Genomic DNA, 20,587 nt, shown 5'->3' on the forward strand with positions numbered 1-20,587 from the left:
GATTAGGTATCTGCTTGCCGAGTTAGTAATGTTTATCCTAAATTGTTTGTCTACCACTGTGATATTAATCACAATCAAGTTCATTTCTCCCCCCCCCCCTTTCTTTATTCTCAGGTAGTTTTGCTATGCTTGGATATAAAGGAAGCCCCAGACCCCAGGCTAAAATCTGCAACCATGCTGCTGATCAAAAATCAATCAGTCCTCTGTCCAGTATTATGAGCCCCTGATTCAGAGAGGATGCAGCGAAAGACACAAAAACTTGGGATGACAGAGGTCACAAATCCATGGCAGTGAGGAAACCTGTGGAACTGAATCTGCTGTATCAAGGAAGCAGCATAAATTGAATATTTGTTTTTGATGAGATTGTATCAGGGAGTGCTTTTTAAAAAAACAATCCTATTTTACAACTAATAAATATGTTATGCACTGACCAAATAGTTTTTAAAATGCTGACCTCTTTTTATCAGACAAAAAAACCTTCATTAAGCAAGAATTAATTTAGCAAGGGAATTTAGCATTAAACAAGAATTAATTTAGCAAGGGAATTAAACAGCAGCCAGTAAATGAAGTGAATGTTTCCCAAGCACAGAGGAAATCTTGCCTGTTATTTTACTCATGGTCATATAGCAACTATATGGACTGTCAGCATGGGGTGTGGTCCAAAGAGAGCCCTGTGTATTAACAGCTTCCAGAATTAATGAAATTTAATTATGTTGATATGAAAGCCTCCAGTTTAAAAATTTCCTTTCGTATCAGATGTTGTGCCCCATGCAATAAAGTGCTGGTATCATTTCATCCCTCTGTCTAGTAGGTAAACCCAGGGCTTTCAGGAATTTCAGCTTGAAGCGATCTTGCATTTGACTCAAGAAGATGATATTGGATTTATATCCTGCCCTATACTCTGAATCTCAGAGTCTCAGAGCAGTCACAGTCTGCTTTACCTTCCCCTCCCCACCCCACAACAGACACCCTGTGAGGTAGGTGGGGCTGAGAGAATTCTTACAGCAGCTGCCCTTTTAAGGACAACTCTGCCAGAGCTATGGCTGACCCCAGGCCATTCCAGCAGGTGCAAGTGGAGGAGTGGGGAATCAAACCTGGTTCTCCCAGATAAGAGTCCACACACTTAACCACTACACCAAAGCTCTGAGTTCTGTTAGCTAAGTCTATATTTAATTTCTTTTTCCTAGGGTATCCTCGTGGAAGGAATCTGCATGCGCTACAGCAGTGGCTTGCAGATTTTCTGCTGAAGAACTCTTTTCTACGCTGAGTTGTCTGCTGAAGAGTCACAGCAAAGTACCAGGGTGGTGGTGGTTTGTTCTAAGCCAGGGGCCTCCTCAGTGTAGGCAAAACCTCCTGGGTCTAGCCATCGCCTCACATGAAATACATAAAACATAACCCAAGTTTCCTTGGGACTGAACAACATAGGACAGAGCAATTGTCCTTCTGGAGGGCTTGTTTGCTGTTAATGAAGAAGGTTATCGTTAGAGCTTTCTGAAGAATGTCAGGGTTCCTTGGCTCAGCATTGGAACATCTTTTTGTGCAGAATGTCCCAGGTTCAAACCATGGCATCTCCAGGTAAAAGGAGCATGTAGTGGGTGATGGATCCACATGGTGCCAGTCTGAGGAGACAGCACTGGCCTTGATAGACCCAAGAGTTTATGACTCAGTAGAAGGCAGCTTCAGGTTTTCCACATGTCTTCTGTCAACCACAAAAGGTTTTTTGGGTGTCATGGAGCTCAGCTTCCAGGCAAACTATCCACCCAAGAACTACTCCCAGAAATCCTTTAGGGCATGCGATTGTCTGTTTGGGCCCATGCCTTGTGCCTGCGGGAAAAATGGCTCCTGAGGTAAGTTCCATGTTTTGCAGAATATATGCAGGAGTTCTTCAGTAGACAAACCCATGCAACAGGTTGTCCTGAAGAGGTAAAAGAGTCTGAAAACCACAGTTGTATGGTTGCACATATTCAGGCTAATTCTTACTGACTTTCACTGTGCACCATGCATTACATAGTACAGTGGATGGCTGCGTTACTGTGCAATCCTAAAGGGAATTACACTCTTCTGAACTTTCATTAAATCATTTATACTCGACTTATACTCCACCACCGCCCCCATGCAGACTCAAAGCAGCTGAGGACGTCATTCTCCCCTCTTTCATTTTATCCATACAGGGACTATCATGTGAAGCAGGTTAGTCTGAGAAAGAGTGACTGCACCAAAGTCATCCAGTGGGGATTTGAACCTGGATCCCCCAGATCCTGGTTGGACAGTCTAAATGCTACATGATGCTGGTTTAGGGGTGTAACTCTTCTTAGGCTTGCCCTGCTAATCTGTTGTAGCAAAAATATTAAACAGGCTCATGCCACTTGTTAGTTGTACAGCAGTTATGACAGGAGTACAGTAACAGGATTCAACTCGGAATGGAACTGAAGTTGTGAATCCAGTTGATAGCAGATTGAGTTCTTTGGCACCTGAGCGTCGATTGCTTTCATTTGGAATAAAAAAGAGGAGTTCAAAATGTGCTATACTTCTGCACATGGTGAAACAAAGTTTAGTGTCCCCAGCCCCAGGTGTTTTTCAAAATTATACCCTGCTCAAGAGATCTGTGTTGTATTAGAGGTTTGTTTTGAACAAAGCTGTGCATCTTATACTCACCCTTCCAGAATGAGTCGTTCCCCACCCCCACCCCCCGGTATAATTATGTAGAGTAACGTGAAACCATAATCCGGTGGTGAGACCATTGTGGGACACCGCTGCTTGGTCGTTTTGCAGCATTGCTGATCTTTCCTTAAGGTAACCTAGCTTAAGATTTCTTCAGTTTCTCATTTGTCCTCCGGCTAGAAGCTTTTGTGCCTCAGTGACAGCTCCTGTGCTCTTGAGGTTAATATTGCTGGCCAAAGTTTGGTGAGTAACGTCTCTGTAACTGGCACTCTCTCTCTTTCTGTCTTGACTGACATCACACTATTAAATCACTTCCAAACCACAGAGCATCAAAACTGATGCAGCTCAAAAGTGTGTCAAAGAAAACGGGGTCTCTTGAGAACCGTGTGGCAGAAGGCTGCTGGAGGCTGCCAGGAAGCAAACAGACTGAGGAGGGGAACCTGGATTGATTTGCTAAGCAGAAGGTAGGAGAGCTGTCCTCCTTTCTTTAATCATTAGCTACTAGAGCAAGCATTGGTGGAGTCCTTGGTACTACAGCATGCACAGCAAAGCTGCAATGTGTGTTTGTTTCATACTGTTTTAATGGCCATGGCTTTCTTTACATGATTCAGGAATTTATATGTAAGGGCTGTGGCTCAGGGCATCTTTGCATGAAGAAGCTCCCAAGTCCAAGTTCCAGCCACTCCGCTTAAAAGGATGAAGTAGTTGGTGATGGGAAAGTCCACCACCAGAGCAGAAAATGCTGACCTGGATAGACCAAGAGACTCAGCTTCAAATGTTGATCTGTAATTGGATGAGGGTGCAAAGGATTGTGTTAAGAGATCTCTTCCCCATCCCCTCGCTCACAAAAATTAAATGGACCCGGAAGCCTCAGCTCTTGGACCAGTTGGGGTCGCAACACTGTGCATCAGAATGGCATCTGATGGAGCGGGAATGAAGTCTTATGTAAGGCTGGAGGGCAGGATGGAGACAAGAGAGCATACCTTGTTCTGGAAGCCTTGTGATTGTTGAAAGACAAAATGAAATGCCTGTCTGGTGGCACTTTAAAAGCCTAACAACATTCATTCCAGCATGAATTCCAGCTTCGTCCAATGCACTGAAGCAAACTTCCACAGCTATATTTAAAGTTACAAGTGGCAGAAGGGTGGGAGCAGGGAGAAAGGGCAGCTCGAAACACGAACTGCTGGAAAAGAAATTGGCCCATTCATAACTTGAAATGCAAATGTAAGATAAAGCTGATAACCAGGAGTTTTTCCCTCCCCTTTGATAGCCCAACAGTTGTTTGCATCATATTTTGTCCTCCTTTGACTGTTATCTCTTAAGGCATCTCACTAATCAGAGGAGTGTTAAGTGAGAAACTGATTGCCTCTCATTAATGCCTTGACTGCAGTAACTGTAACTGAGGAGCCACTTAACTCTCTCTTAACTTTGACAGGCAGCAGGGTTTGTCCTATAAAAGGGAGGCTGGAATCCTTAAGTGCTCCATTGTGTTTAATGAGACTTAGAACTGATCTTGCGTCTTGCACCCAGGGGGACATGCACGAGCCTCTTGGAAACCCGACAGCTACATATTTTACTTTATTATTTACTTCATCTGTAGTCAGTCAGTCTCACTCAGGCTTGGTTATGGTTGCCAACATCCAGGTGATACCTGGATGCCTCCTGGAACTTCAGCTGATTTCCAGACTACGTGGAAAGACAAAATTCAATGGCAGTCTGGTGGCACCTTAAAAGCCTAACAAAATTTATTCCAGCATGAAGTTTTTGTGAGTCAGAGCTCACTTTGTTGCTATGTGGTGTGTAATGATGGCACACAGTGGCATTATGTAATCTGGCCCCTCCCCAGTCCCTTCTGTCCCCAGGCTGCACCTCCAAATCTTCAGGACTTTCCCAGTCTGGAGTTGGCAACCCTATCTACTCAGTTAAACAGTATAACACAGAAAACGGTACAAAAACTCAAACTGGATCACAGGATTATAAAATGAGAATATTAGGTTTTGGTAAAACTAGAGGTGTGAAAGAATCTACTTCTAGTCTAGTATGAAAGAGAACAGTGTCTTACTTTAAAGGAAGCATAATTTTACTCTGGACTGAATTCTGCAAAAAAGAATTGAGTTGGCGAAGTTGTATATTTATGAGGGCCATCTTGTTGTCCAGTTTTAGAAGGTACACAGGTGGAAAATTGTATAGTTCTAGGAGAGAGAGAGCGGGGAAGAACCCCATGAGGCTGGACCACTGCTTTACTGAGATCATTTAAGAATTATAAGTCCAAAAACAGAAGAAAACAGATTCTTGGGAGGCAGAACTTTGTACCTGGTACCAAATTCTGCAATTCCACAATGGAATGCATCATATACTCCCCCCCCCTCCCACCAGATATACTAGGGACTCCTGATCTGGCATAAATCAAATTAAACGGGTATGTAAATCTCATGTTTATGAGCATTTGTTGCAATCTCTTTGATAATCTCTGACAGGTCTGGCCTTCATTCTCCAAGATGATAATATCCGACCCTGAACCAAAGGCAAAAGAGCTGGCAAATTAGAAGCCAGGCAAACAATATGCCTGACCTTCTGGAAAATTACAGGAAAATTACACATGCTAAATCCTGTCTGAAAGTGTGTGGGGGACGGGACGGCGGGGGGGAGAGGCCAGGAGCTGAGGTGAGCCACGCATAAACAGGCACAAAGGGAAACAGCTCTCCACCCTGCTGCTTAACAGCAAACACTTAGAAGGAGGTTTCAGGAGCTACCTTGCTGGACCAGCTGAAGGTCAGCTCCTGTACTCAGTGGGGAAAGGATTGTTGAGCCTTGAAGAGTCTGTGAAGAAAAACCATATTCAGTTGAGCTGTCTGGAAGATTGCAGGTACTATCCACTTGTTCCTTGAGCATGTCCTCAAAGAGGCATTGATGCTGGCTGTTTCACGCCCCCCCCCCCCCATACCATGCTTTTCTTAGTGGGTTTTTTTTTTCAGTACTGAGATTGTGACCAATTTCGCTCTAGGGCTTGTTCCGGGAAGAGACCCCTTTTGTCCCTGGGGCTTCTCTCCATTTTCGCATAAGCTGCCACAGAGAGGATCTCGCTTGCTGTGGAATAGCGGTGCACCAACTCACAGCTCCAGGGCAACTTGTGTGAAAAACGGAGAGAAGCCCTGGGAGCAAAAGGGCTCTCCACTCGGAACAAGACTAGTGTGAAATCGGTCTGTCTTACAGAGTAAAAACTAAAAATGCTACCTCCAGATGGGCATGCAGAACATCTTCTGTTTCTATTAAGATCAGCATTACTCAGAGCTTCCAATGGAGGTAATCAAGCATTCAGCACATTCCAGTAGAATAGCTATGTTCAGTCTTTAATAGCGGGGGGGGGGGGGGAGGGAGTCTGAGAGTGCTGTGGTAACTGGAAGACTACCCAGTTTGGTTGCAGCACATCAGACTGGCAGAGGTTGTGGTCTGTAGTGAGGAAATACTACAGGGTTATCTTTTGATGCAGAAAAAAGGTTAGCTATAGAGCATGAGAATACAGACTATAGAGGATGCTTTTTTGAAAAACAAATGGGGGTCAAGAGTTTTGTAAGTGTAGAAGACTGCAAGCTTTTGAATGAGAATTAATTTTAAAATATCCCTTAAGGTTACAAGATACGCTTACAAGTCCACTGACGTTCCCTGACAGATCTTTTCAGAGGAGCAAGTGCAGAATTTCAGTGTCCTGTATTTTTTGCCCCTTCCCAAAATCAGCAGGCTTAACAGTACCACCCTAAGAACATTTTCGTGGGGGTAAGTCCCACTGAATAGACTTGAGCAGGATTTGGAGCAGATGTGACTTAGACCACTCCCTAAATTATGCTAAGTGAGCACATATGTACAACCTTTAGTTACTTGTCATAATTTTATCCAGGTTGAAGAATCCAACTTTTCTTGACATGGAAATTTGATTTTTCCACCAGCAGAGAGTATATATGAGCAAATCAGACTGTGAGCTTTCAGATCCTTTCTAGAACCGCTAAGCTGCTTTCCAGGCCTTGAGCAATGAGGGAGGGGATTGAGGCCATCTCTGCAGTAATTATGTGAGGAGACTGACACCTCCAGTGGGCAGCTGGCACCGGCCCTGACTAACCACTTCCTGTGTCTATTTTTAACATTGTCTGCTAATATTTGCTCTTTGGAAGTCTCCCAGCAGCTGGGATTATTTGTGTGTGTGTGTGTGTGTGTTTGAAAGAAAAGAAAGTGTCCTGCCAGAATGAAAGATGTAAATCCCACTTGCAGTTGCCAAACAGCCTTTAACGGCTAAGCAAAGAAGCTTTTCTTGCCCAGAAGAGAATTTGCAGCTGGAATCAGACTGACCTTTGAGATTTTCACAGCACTGGCTGCCTGATAAGCTTGTCGCTTTTTTTTAAGGCGTTAAGAGTTGGCTGTTTTTCTCCACCACTGCACTGCACTGCACCTGCTGGACTTCAGTCTGCCAGGCAGTGGTTAGAACTATAGCTTCTGTAAAATTAAGAACATAAGAGAAGCCATGTTGGATCAGGCCAATGGCCCATCCAGTCCAACACTCTGTGTCACACGATGGCCAATATATGTGTGTGTGTGTATACACACACACACACACATATATATATACTGTGGCTAATAGCCATTGATGGACCTCTGCTCCATACAATTGCAGTTGTATTAGTCCTTTGGAGGCATTGTTGTGTATTGAAAAAAAAATGGCAATTTTTGGGTAGAAGTGATTACTTCACAGTAAATCTTATTAATACAGGGGCTGTTCAGGTGAAGTCTGAATACAGTGGGTCACCATTCCCATGTGCCTCCAGGACTCAGAAGCCAGCTGGCAGCAGGGAAAATGTTCTAAAGTTCTTTTTGGCTTTAGGAGTCGATGTGAAAAATACATTTCATTTTAGCTCTTTATTATTATTATTATTATTATTAGTTTATTTATATTCCGTCCATTCCCCCATTGGGGGCTCAGAGCGGAGTACAGCAAATAGAAATAAAATCACAATAATTGTCACAAAGATTGCCAATCCTTCAATCAAAGTCTTTTTAGGAAAAGAAATATTTATTTTATTTATTTAAATATATTTATTGAATGGCTATGCCCTTTCAGTGCTGCTGCCAGAAATGCAAAATTTGGCTTGGAGCGGTTGGAAGTGGAGTGGTTTTTTTAGTGGTGGTTAGCCATTTAGAAGGTGGGAAATCAAAAGGTGAAGCTTTTCCCTCTACCAGTGCATTGCCATACTTTGAAAACTTTCATACGACTGGTAAAGTCGCAGGAACCCCCTCATTATCTATCAAACAAATGGTGATATTTCTTTGGGAAGGACAAGAAAAGTATTGCAGCATTTGATGCTATATACGGGTAAGGAGAAAGTGCTCAGATAGAATAAATTTACTACAAGGTCACTGATTTTGGTAATGAGGAATAAATTGACTAATTGTATAGTCCCATCAAGTGGTTCTTTGGTCTTCCAGGAAAAACATGAGAGGGCATCAAATAATGTTTATATGAAATACCCCTAAACTCTTTGTGCATCTGCAGCCAGCAACTGAGCTGCTCTTTGCCCGACTTGCCTGGTGTGGCTGCTGCTGATATTGCTGCCTCTCCCCCACAGCTTAGTAAAAGGGGCTTATAAGAAGGTGACTGCAGGTTGCAGTAGGTGCCGTGGGCAATGAGGCAGGCACTCAGACTCTGAGATAATTTGTGAGGGGGCCCCCCCAAGATTTCGATTAATCCAGCACTACAGTTGGCCATACCAGGCTAGGTGGACCAGTGGTCTGCTTTGGTTTTGTGGCAGGTTCTTAAGCTCAGCAGTATTCAGGTGTACCATCTGCTCTGCAATTTACAGTGGAATGATGCCACCTTGGATTTGATTTGTGCTAACATTGCCAAAAGAAGTGCCTGTTTGCAGTTGACAGTATTGCTGGTCAAGCGCAACCCCAAATTAACCACTACTACAAAAAAATTGGTCCACCTTAACTGTTAACAGTGACTGTTGTGCTTGAAGGTAATTGCAGGAAAGCTTTGGCTTATACAATATCAACACTTAAAACATCAGTCCTGCTAGTGACACAATTCTATTGAACTGTTGGTTTATAATGTGTTTTAAATGTAAAACTGTATTCAATACTTACCTACCAGTTCCCCCCGTCCCTTCTGGCATCATTTAATGGTCTCTCTCTCCGGGAAACCGGTGTTGATACTGCCCAAAAGAGTGTATGTCTAGAATTTGGGCTGCACGGCTGTATAATATAGGACCTGATGGATCAATTATGGGGGAAGCATTTGTAAACTTGCATGGTGGCGTGAACAGTTCTTGGATTCATGTCTCCGCCCATACAGAACACGCTAGTGTCAAGCAGGCGGATCTCAAGTAACCAGTCCTTGATTTGAAACAGTTTATTGATAATCCATGTGCTTCTATTGAGCCAAGAATTGGAACTGATACAGAGTAATAGCAGAGTGTATACTTAAGGATGGCACATCAAAGGTTCTATCAACAAAGCTACAATTACTAAACAGTCTTGTATTCATGTGTGAAAGTTCATACAGTACTTTCTTTATCTCCCTGCGGTTATACTTCCTGGTCCATTCTTGCCTGGGAAAATGCCCTTGGAGGCTTTATCTTCAAAGAGCAAATTCCTGCATTTGTTAGTAAAAGCGAGAGAGGCGCAGGGAGGAGGCGCCAGCTAACTTTTCTACTTTGATGTGCCTTAGCTTTATTTCAGTGTTAGTAACAGGCACAGTATAGCAGTCACATTCTGATAAAAATAGACAATTAGGGTAAAATGAAACATTGCTTGACATACTGCCCCCCTCCCTAAGCTCCTGCTCAGGGTTTGTCTGGGTGCAGCAGGTAAAATCTTTTGAGAAGGAGGGGGGCCCTCAGGTCGGAGGATTTTACCTATTCATCACAACTAGGGGGGAAATATTTCCAATGGACTAAGTAATATAATACCCCCCTCTTCTTCTTGGCGTCCAGCACTTCCTGGACCTCATGATGACTCTGACCCTTCACTTGAATAGGTTTGGGTTCTGAGGGGCGGGGATGCCAGTTCGAAGCCCCTGGATCTCTCCGAAGAAGACAGCAATGGAAAACAGGGTGAATTTTACTAAATAGTTTAGGCAGTTCTAATTCCACTGTCACTTTATTGATCACCCATTTTATTTTGAATGGCCCCAAGTATTTGTAGGCTATTTTTTTGGATGTCTGTGGCAATGGCAAGTTCTTGGTGGATAAGAACACTGTCTCTCCTACTTTGAAATCCCACTCCGGAGAATGCTTTTTGTCAAAGTGTGCTTTGTAATCCCTTTTGGCCATTTCCAGGTTGTCTTGGATCACAGCTCAGCCTTTTCCCAATGTCTCCCACCACTGCTGGCACGAGGTAGGGGGTTGGGTCCCACTGTTACTGGGTAACAGAGGGAAGGGCTTCCCCTCATAGCCATTTACAATTTTAAAAGGTGATGTTTTGGTGGAACTATGGAGACTATTGTTGTATCCATATTCAGCAAATGGCAGTAACTCCACCCAGTTGGACTGTTGGTAGTTAATATAGCACCGTAAATACTGTTCTAGAAGGGCGTTCACTCGTTCCGTCTCTCTGTCCGTCTGGGGGTGGTACACGGAGCTTAACCCTTGCTCCATGCCTGTCAGCTTGCAGAACTCCCGCCAGAAGTTGGCAACAAACTGTGGCCCGCGATCGCTAATGACCTTGTCCGGGAATGAGTGTACTTTAACAATATGCTGAAAGAACAAATAAGCCAGCTTCTTTGCAGTGGGCAATTTTTTGCAGGGGATAAAGTGGGCTTGCTTTGAGAAGGTGTCCACCACTACTAATATCACAGTTTGTCCCTGGGACACTGGCAATTCCACTATGAAATCCAAAACCATGGGCGTTCGGCTGTGGGGGTTGGCTGGAGGAGACCTGGTGTCCCCCCACCCCTTTTCTTTGCCATTATGCAGACCGGGCAGGTGGCCACAAACTCTGAAATGTCCTTTTTCATGTGTGGCCACCAGAACTGCCTGTTGACTAAATGCAGGGTTTTCATGAACCCAAAATGACCGGCCAGTTTGTTACAGTGGCAATGTGGTAAAACCGCCCGGCGCAAAGTCATGGGGACGTTCAGTTTTTCATCATAATACCAAAACCCTCCTGCCCCTTTTGTAACTCCTTCTGATCTCCCTTCACCCTCGCACTCCGTTTCCTCGATCAGTCTATTGCCCCCCCCCCCCACGGCTCGGGTGCTCTGGGCTTTTTCCCCGATCGTGTGGTCACTGTGCCTGCTATGGCGCTAGGGGGAATGATAGAGTCTACCACCTCCTCCCTTTGGCTTTCATGTTGGGGCAGCCTCGATAGGGCGTTGGCTAAGAAGTTTTTCAACCCAGGAATATGCTTGAGGGTGAAGTCGAAGTTTGCAAAGAACCCGGCCCACCGAATTTGCTTTTCGGTCAGTTTCCTGCGCCTGGTGAGCGCTTCTATGTTCTTGTGATCAGTCCAGATCTCAAATGGCACCCTTGCTCCTTCTAGCCAGGACCTCCATGTTTTTAATGCAAAAGTCACTGCGAACGCTTCCTTGTCCCACACTGACCAGTTGCGCTGTTCTTGTGAGAACTTTTTAGAGATATAGGCGCATGGTCTTAACCTCCTCTCTGAGTCTTTTTGCATTAATATGGCGCCTACGGCCACATCGGAAACATCACATTGGACCACGAAGGGCTTAAGCTCGTTAGGATGAGCCAGCACCGGTTCACTGGTAAACAAGCATTTGAGGTGCTCGAAGGCTTTGTGACAGGTGGGAGTCCAAACCAGCTTTGCCCCGGGGTTTTTTGCTTCGGGCCCTTTTCCTTTAGTTTTCAACAAGTCTGTTAGGGGCAGCATCACCTGGGCGAACCCCTGAATGAAGCCCCTATAAAAATTTACGAACCCGATAAAAGATTGTAGCTGTCTACGTGTCCTCGGGGGTTCCCAATCTAGCACAGCTTTTATTTTGGCGGGGTCCATCGGCAGTCCATTCCCAGAGACCCGAAACCCCAAGTAGTCGAGTTCTGATTTGTGGAATTCACACTTTGACAGTTTGTAAGTAAGTAAGTAAGTAAAATTTTATTTATATCCCGCCCTCCCCCGCCAAGCAGGCTCAGGGCGGCTAACAACAGCAAAATAACAATACATTTAACAAAACATTAAATTAACCCCAAACCGATTAATACATTAGTTAAAACAGTTACTAAGTCTAAAAACATTAAGTTAGATCTGACAGTACCGTTATTAATCGACGCTATGCCTGTCAGTTTGTGTAATGATGGTGGATCTCCAGACTGGACCATTTTGATGTTTCTTTGTGGACTTGGTCAGCCGTTCATGAATGCCTGTTTGAAAAGGGTGGTCTTGCAGGCCCTGCGGAACTGATCAAGGTTCCTCCTCTGGGAGTTGATTCCACAAGGAAGGGGCCGCGGTAGAGAAGGCCCGTGCATAGGTAGTCCGAAGTTTAACTTCTTTTGGCCCAGGGGTGGTCAATCTGTTTTTACCTACTGACCTCAGTGCTCTCTGGGGCTCATACGGGGAGAGACGGTCCCTCAGGTAGGTCGGTCCTCGGCCATACAGTTTGGCATACAGTTTATGTTCATACAGGGTAGTGAGCACTTTCCTCACCAACTGTACATGGGAGTTTAGGTCTTTTGAATAAATAATGATGTCATCCAGGTACACGACCACCCCCTTGTACAAGTACTCTCTTAGGACCTCATTTATAAAGTTCATGAATACTCCCGGGCCCCCTTGCAGTCCGAAAGGCATCACTAAGTATTCAAACTGTCCATAGGAGTGTTAAACGCTGTCTTCCACTCGTCCTCCTCCTTGATTCACACTCTAAAGTAGGTGTCACTCAGGTCCAGTTTTGTGAATATGGACCCCTCCGACACCGTGCTCAACAAATCTTTAATCAGGGGGATGGGGTAGGCGTTGGACATCAAAATCCCATTTATCCTGCAAAAGGCTGTGCAAAGCCTGAGGCTCCCATCCTTCTTTTTCCAGAACAGGACGGGGGCGGCATGCAGGGCAGTGGCCAGTCTAATGATGCCCCTCTTTAAATTCTTGTCTATGAATTCCCTTCCGCTTTTTCTGCCCACCCCATCGAGTACAGTTTAGCTTTGGGTAGCTCTTGGCCAGGAATCAGTTCAGTAGCGCAGTCGATGTCCCTGTGTGGGGGGAGCTCATTCGCCTCCTCCTCGCTGAACACCCTGCGCAGGTCCAGGTACTCTCTGGGGATGGACTGGACCTCTTCCACGAATATACACATTCTTTCGTTCCTGGGGGGTGGATTAAGTCCCCAATCCCCCAGCCACTGATGGTGGGTGCACCTCTTGTTGGTAAAGTCTATAGTCTGATCCCCCCACTGTATGTCCGGTTGGTGCTTAGCCAGCCATCTGACTCCCATCACTATATCAAAAGATGAGGAGGGAGCGATCATGAAAACCTCTACGTCCCAGTGGTCCTCTATTCCTACCAGGACGCCCTGAGCCTCTTCTACGCAAGGCTTCCCCCGCATTATAGACCCGTCCATTTGTTCAAATTGGATCAGGCGGGGCAGGGGGTTTCGGGTTAGTCCGAGGGTGTCCACTAACTTTGGGGTGATAATTTCCCTCACGCACCCGGAGTCGATTAGCGCTCGGGCATGCATGAAGCGTTTGAGCTTCCGATTCAACAAAGTCAACGGGACAAAAAACAGGGATCCGGTTATTCTCAGCCGTAACGGTGCCGTTAGATCCACGACCTGCCTCCCGGCACCTCTCAGTGCAGGTCGCTCTCGTTTCCCGCTGGTTCGGCTTCCCACGACTCCTCACTCAGGTCATCCAGAATTATAGTATCCTCGTCTAGCACCATCGATGTAGCGGTGCTTCCCTGATTCAACTCTTTCGTCCTGGCTGTTGTCTTCTTAAAGCCCATTGCCGTTGGCTTCGGGGTGAGGGGGGGCGCAAGGTTTCTCCGGGCAGTTAGCCGCCAGATGGCTCAGGTCGCCACAGCGGAAACACTTGCGGCCCGAGGGGGTTTTGGTGGCTCCCCCCTGGGTTGACCTTTTCTTCGGCTCTGATTTGCCCCCTTACCGAGCCTCACGTCCCCCCTTTCCCCCTTGCTGCAGTTGGCGTTGGAGGGCCACTTGTTTCATGTTGGTTTCTACCTAACCGGCTAGTTGCACCCATCTCATAAGAGTTGTGGGGCGGGCTTGTTGAAGGGCCCGATCCAGAAGGCTGGCATTCAGGCCCCGCTGGTAAGCCTCGATCTTCATCATCTCACTCCAGCCTCAAATTTTGGCACACTGCGCTCGGAAGTCGGCCATGTAGTCGCGTACCGATTTTGGCCCCTGGTGCATGTCTTGCAGTGCAGTGATGGCCCGGGTCTTCTGGAGGGGGTCTTCGTACTGGACTAGTAGGGCTTGTAGGAATCCGGCCACATTGTCGAGTTCAGGGCCTCGCGTCTTGTACAGACTCACATACCAGCGTCTCGCAGCCCCCTTCAATTTGGACCCGAGATAGTCCACCCAGCTGAAGTCATCCGGAAATGTTTTCCCCCAATAGTCCATGTAACTATTGGCTTGGATGGTGAAGTATTCCACCTCTTCGGGGTCGCCATCAAAGGTGGCATCCAGATCCCGGCCTCTCCTGTATTCTCGCAGCCCGGGGGGCACCGGTGCGGGTGCAGGAGCTGCCGGCGGGGCTGGGACTGCTGGGGCCGCTGGAGCTGCTGGTGGAGCTGGAGCTGGAGCCGGTGGCGGTGCCGGTGGGGCTGGTGGTGCCAGTGTTGCTGGTGGAGCCCTTCCAAAGTCACGCAGCAGCAGCCGGTCGATCTGCCTCTGCATTTCGTGCCATGAAGGTGGCATTTGCTTGTATCTCGTCCCGCAGCTCCCGAGCCATGGTCGCCATCTCTCCCCTTACAGTTTTTGAGACCCCCTTTTCCTTCGGGGGGCTTCCGTTCTCCTCCTCCGAGTCTGACCCCTCGCGGCAGTCCTCATCGGATCGCAGCCCTCCCTGTTCCTCCTCATCTCGGCTGGAACCCTCGTCTCCATGTTCTCCGGGGTTCCCGCTCTTCCCCCCTTCACGGGCCTCATCAGGAAGGTCTCGTGCCGTGCCGGGGCCTCGTCCATCAGGGTGGTGGAGGTGCAGAGCTCCCACTTCCGAGGGGAGATGAACAGCTCTTGGGTGGGTAGTTAAGACCCACGTCCCGTGACTCTTCGGGCGCCGACAACGTGCCGGGGGGGGGTCTTCTACTCCTTCCCAAGGATCAGTAGGTTCTCTGCTATCTGGGACCTTTTCAGCCATCTGGCTTAAAAGTTGCCAATGCAGATAAACCCTATTAGTGGGATCAGTTCCAAAATGTCAAGCAAGCGGATCTCAAGTAACCAGTCCTTGATTTGAAACAAAGTATCGGTTTATTGCTAATCCATGTGCTTCTATTGAGCCAAGAATTGGAACTGATACAGAGTAATAGCAGAGGGTATACTTAAGGATGGCACATCAAAGGTTCTATCAACAAAGCTACAATTACTAAACAGTCCTGTATTCACGTGTGAAAGTTCACACAGTACTTTCTTTATCTCCCTGCGGTTATACTTCCTGGGTCCAGACTTGGCCTGGGAAAATGTCCCTGGAGGCTTTACCTTCAAAGAGCGAATTCCTGCATTTGTTAGTAAAAGCGAGAGAGGCGCAGGGAGGAGGCGCCAGCTAACTTTTCTACTTTGATGTGCCTTAGCTTTATTTCAATGTTAGTAACAGGTATAGTATAGCAGTCACATTCTGATAAAAATAGACAGTTAGGGTAAAATGAAACATTGCTTGACAGCTAGTTTGTTCTAAATTGTATTACCGTAATTTACTGTTTTGCAACAAATAAAGATTATCAATTTAAAAAGTTTCAGTGTTGTGTTTTTATCATGCCAAGGGCATACACCAATTCATGTAACCCTACTGATGTGTGAGTATAGTTTAACGACCTTTGCGCGTCATGCTGAGGGCGTGGGGTTTATGTGCCCTATGTATTGAAAACTGACACCAGTTTCTACAGTTTGAACCTCTGTATAATTTTGCATGAAACAAATGCTAGACAGTTTCTTACATGGTGGTGGCTTCCCCCCTTTCTTTACAGGTCTTTGGAAGATAAAGAACATTGAAGAGAGTGTCACACCTCAAGATGTCCATGCAAGTCAGCTTTGTTTTGCTTCTCTTTGTGCTGCTGGCTATATGGAGAGGTAAGCAGTTGGGCAACTCTGTGGCAATAACCAAGTTGTCACTGTTTATTGTAAGGGCCAGAGCCATTTACAATTCAGGTGTTTCTTTAGCATCTTGATCCATTTTATTCTAAATGTACTTGGATGGTAGATGGGCCACCCCAGTCTTTAAAATATGCACTGTTATTTAAATTTCTACGTTATCTTGTCCTCTAAGATGATTTGGGAATTAAAAGTGCTTGCTTCTTTGTGAGAATCTTTCTGACTATTACTAGACTTCTTTAAACCTCCTTGGGAGGTTATTAGTACTGTTAACACGATGGGTACCTTTTTAAAAAGGTTATTTAAATGCAGAAAAGCTCGGCCACATGCTGTTTTGCCTCCAGTTCACTGCAGGAACCTCCTCACCTGCAGAGCCCTCCTGCCTGATTAGATAACAACTCTTAGTCCTTGCTAAATCCTTAGAGTGCTTCCAATCCCTGCCATAAGCCATGAACTAACACTGAGCCTCAAAGTGCCCAGTGCTGATCTCAACTTAGCTGTGACTATTTAGGCAAACTTCCCCTGTCTCTTGCTTGAGCCCCAGTTATCAAATAACAACTCTGGCACACCAAGCCTTGAAGCTTCCCGCCACACCTGCCCAATACAAATCCCCCAGTACAGTTTTCCATCACATACCTATATCTGACACAGAGCACTGTGATCCACAAAAGCTCATAATTAAATGTGTTACTACTAGTCTTTAAGGTGTCGCTAGATTTGTTTGGTTTTATTTTGATACAACATACTAAAATGGCTATCCCTTTGCAACCAACTTTGCAGGGCAGGAGTGAAGGAATATTGAGAATTAGAGGGTTGCCAACCTCCAGCTGAGGCCTGGAGATCCCCAGGAATTACAACTGGTCACCAGACAACAAAGATCAGTTCCTCTGTAGAAAATGGATCCTTTGGAGGGTGGATTCTATGGCATTACACCCTGCTGAGGTCCTACCCAAACTGTGCCCACCCTTCCACTCCCAAATCTCTAGGAACTTCCCAAACCAGATTTGGCAAACCTAAGAATTAATATGAGGCTCAATTGTTGAGTTGCCAATAAACCATCACTGTGGGTGCCAGCAATTTGAAAAGACAGCTACTTTAGATTTGGCATAATTAATAGAGAGTGAATTACAATTACAGTAGTCATAGAAGGCATTCAAATACCTTTGCAGACCCACACTTGTGCAAGAGAGGATGGTAGTATCATCGGCATAAAGTAATAAGGGGACCTCTCAGCCTGCTAGTTTAGGTGGATGACCATTAATAGGGTTCAAAAATTGTACTAGGTCAGTTAAAAATAAATTAAAAAGATGCGGGGTTAGCACGCAACCTTTTTTAACCTCCTTTAACACTGGGATTTTGCTAGTCAAGTCACCACTAGAAGAAAATTTCACTTGGCAAAAAGTATTAGAATGAAGTTTCCTCAAGAGAAACAGCAGACAAGGGTCCATTCCCAGGTAACCTAGCTTAATCCATAGTTGGGCTCTATCTATTGAATCAAATGTGCCCTTCAAGTCAATGAAGGCAGCATATAATTTTTTTGTCCCGGTATGCATATATTTTTCAGCAAGGAAGGCCAGAATGCAGCAATGGTTCATAGCAGATTTGCCTTTGGAGAAGCCGATTTGTTCAGAACCTATGATGTTGCCTAGGCGCATCCAGTCAATCGGAGTTCTAAATGTTTGGCATACAATTTGCCCACTATAGATAATAAACTAAAGGAGTGGAAATTTTCTGGTAACTCCAACCCCCACTTTGTCTATTCTGCCACCCTGTTATTATTTATTGAACGATACTGAGGGGGAGGTTAGCGAGGCTGTGGCAAAATGTTTGGCTGACATCCTTACATTTAAATCTGATCATGTATGAATGCAACTGTAAGCTTGGTTTCATTTTGATTTTATCTCCAATGTTTAAATTTTTATATTCTGTGCATTTTTATTTGCAACTGTTATGCCATTAAAGGTTTGGTATGGTATGGTAATTAATATGAGGCCTGTGACGGAGTCAAAGGGTTAATGGAGAAGCTGAGGACCCAGAGAGCCCTAAGTCATGTGAGCTGAAGGTGGGGGCCAGGGGTGCTCAGAACTCTCAAGTCCTGAGTGACAGCTAACGGCTTAAAGGTTAACTGTTGGGGAAAAAAACGGTCAGAAAGGGGAGTTGGATGGAGAGTGTGTGAGAGAGGCTTGGTGTGAAGTGAAGCTCTATATACACTCTGTGAAATCAGCCAGGTGGCTGAGCATGAGGCATATCTCTAGGTCACGAGTACCCTCTAAGGAAGAGGAAGGTGACAGAGAGTGTCTAAGTGGAAGACCTTAGTGGTCACAGACATATGATACACTGCTCCTAGGAGTTTATAAGGTGGCTGAGGGAGAGCTGTGGGTCTGAGGGAGTCAGGAGAGCTGGGGCTTGTCAAACCAGACGACTCGAGGGACCAGGCACTCAAAGCCCAAGAGGCCAGCCGGATTAAAGTTTAGGAGAGTGGATTACAAGAAGAACTGTGTACCCTGAAATACCTCAGAGCATTGCTGGAGGGTCTAGCCGACATACTGTATAGAAAATGTTATTCCTACAAGATACAAACTAGCCTCTGTATATACATCCCATCTCCCAGTTAAAGCCTATTTTGTAAATAAAGAACAATAGTTTGCTGTTACATTCTCTGGTGCCTGTGTGATTGGGAAAGACTTCAAATCTGCAGTGGTCCCCTTCTCATCTACCGTATCAGACCCCCGAAGAGACTAACTTATATTTAGCTGCCCTTGCTGAGGCAGGAGGCGATAGGCTGGCGTCACCGTAGTAGTTGTGATAAGGCCCTTTGAACTAAATGCCTTTATTGAATTAGTTCCTACCAGATTTTTCACCGGGTAAAGAGAGAGAACCTGATTCCACCTTCTCCTTGCAGCCCCCTTCCATGTGGGTCTAGAAAGCCCCACCATAACCTTTGGGGGGGGGGTCAAAGGAGGTTCCTCCTCCCTTGGCAGGTAGAGAAGGGGGGCAGTGGAGCTATTTAGAGATGTGTTGCATGAAACCAACCCTGCCTTTGATTTGTTTCCTAAGCAAAATGGCCTAGCCATCAGTTGTGCTGGAATTATTTGCTTCAATTGCCTCTTATTGTGGGCCAGTGACATCATTCCTTCTGTTCTGCACAGCTGTGAATGTCCATGGTGAAGATTAGGCAGAATTCTCCAACAAATTGTTATAACCCAATCATCCCCCTTTACATAATTATCTGGGTCATGTTTTCCAGTTAGATGGCTCAAGAAATTACCCAGCCAAACTTGATGGAGATGCCTATTGCCTGACAGTGGTCCCTAGTAGCTGCTGTTTAGAATTACGTTCATACATAATAATTACCTTGTCTGTCAAAGGTTCATCTAGCCAGGGGTGTCAAACATGCAGTCCAGGGACCGAATCAGGCCCCAGAAGGCTCCTATCAGGCCCCCAAGCACCTGGCTGTCATCTGCTTCCTTTTCTGTATATTTTTATTTCTTCTGCATAGCAGCTTGCTTTGGAAGGCTTGCTCAATTGCACAGGAGCTGCAGAGCAAAACTTCTATTTTCTCCATTGGCTGAGGCTTGTGCCATTGGCCTCTTGTGGAGGAATAGCTTGCTTTGCCAGGCTCTCTCAATGGCACAGCAGATCTGAGTCAAGCCTCTCTTCCTTCGATTGGCTGAGGCTCCTCCCTCCCTAGTCCCCTGGGGAAGGAAGGAAAGAGCCAGAGCTTCCTTTGCCCAGTTCCCTGGATTCCATGGGAATGTTTTAAGCATGTTTTAAGTTTTTAAACTTAAAATGCTAATGAGTGCTAATGTTTTAAGTTTTTTTATCTCTGCTACCTAATCTTCAATAGGTACACACATGACCTGGCCCAACATGGCTCGGCCCAACTCGACATGGCCCAGCCCAACAAAGTCTCATTTACATCAGATCCGGCCCTCATAACAAATGAGTTCAACACCCCTAATCTAGACTTTCTGTCCTCCCATTGGGGCTTTTTTTGAGCAGGAATGCAAAGGAACACAGTTCTGGCTGGCTTGGTGTCAAGGGGTGTGGTCTAATATGCAAATGAATTCCTGCTGGACTTTTTCTACAAAAAAGCCCTGCTTCCCATGAATCCCTTTTAAAAGCCATCTGAACTAGTTGCCACTGGAGTGACAGCTTCACTATTGGGCGAGGTTCTTGAGTCAAGCACATACTATTAGTCCGTTCACCAGCAAGGACTGGCATACAAAACTAAGAATGACCAACTCTGTCCCCAGACTTTTCCAAATGGTTCCACCATGCAAAATGACAATGTTGGCATTCTTGGGGCAACTACAGGGGCCAGTTTCCCTAGAGAAAACGGCTGGTTTGAGAGTAGATCCCTCAGCATTACACCCTGCTGAGGTCCCTCCCTCCACAAACCCCACCCTTTCCAGGATCCACCCTCAAAATCTCCAGGAATTTCCCAAGCCAGAGTTGGGAACCTTAGACCTGTGGCCAGCCTTTGGGCCTTGGTGGCAAATGCTCACCTTAACCTTTCCTTTGGGAACTTAACATTATGGCTCATACTCCTATTTTGTGGTAGCCAATTCCATAAGCTGAATTGCTTTTTGTTTCTCCAACCTAATGCTGTTCAGGTTATACGGTGACAACTTCAGTGCTCTGAAAGGAGTAAATTTCTCTTTATCC

The 20,587-nt window shown here is 45.8% G+C and overlaps 1 protein-coding gene across 1 annotated transcript in view; it reads left to right on the top strand.

The window, feature by feature from the left end:
* The window catches only part of CEMIP (cell migration inducing hyaluronidase 1), a 160,692-nt gene that overhangs the window by 48,182 nt on the left and 91,923 nt on the right, over nt 1–20,587 (top strand). The window contains exon 4 of the mRNA XM_060259820.1: nt 15,796–15,898. Coding sequence (XP_060115803.1) covers nt 15,841–15,898 — 58 coding nt within the window. The 5' untranslated portion in view covers nt 15,796–15,840. The remainder of the gene's footprint in view (nt 1–15,795; nt 15,899–20,587) is intronic.

This window comes from Heteronotia binoei, chromosome 19 (genome assembly GCF_032191835.1).
Source record: "Heteronotia binoei isolate CCM8104 ecotype False Entrance Well chromosome 19, APGP_CSIRO_Hbin_v1, whole genome shotgun sequence".
Classification (NCBI taxonomy): domain Eukaryota; kingdom Metazoa; phylum Chordata; class Lepidosauria; order Squamata; family Gekkonidae; genus Heteronotia; species Heteronotia binoei.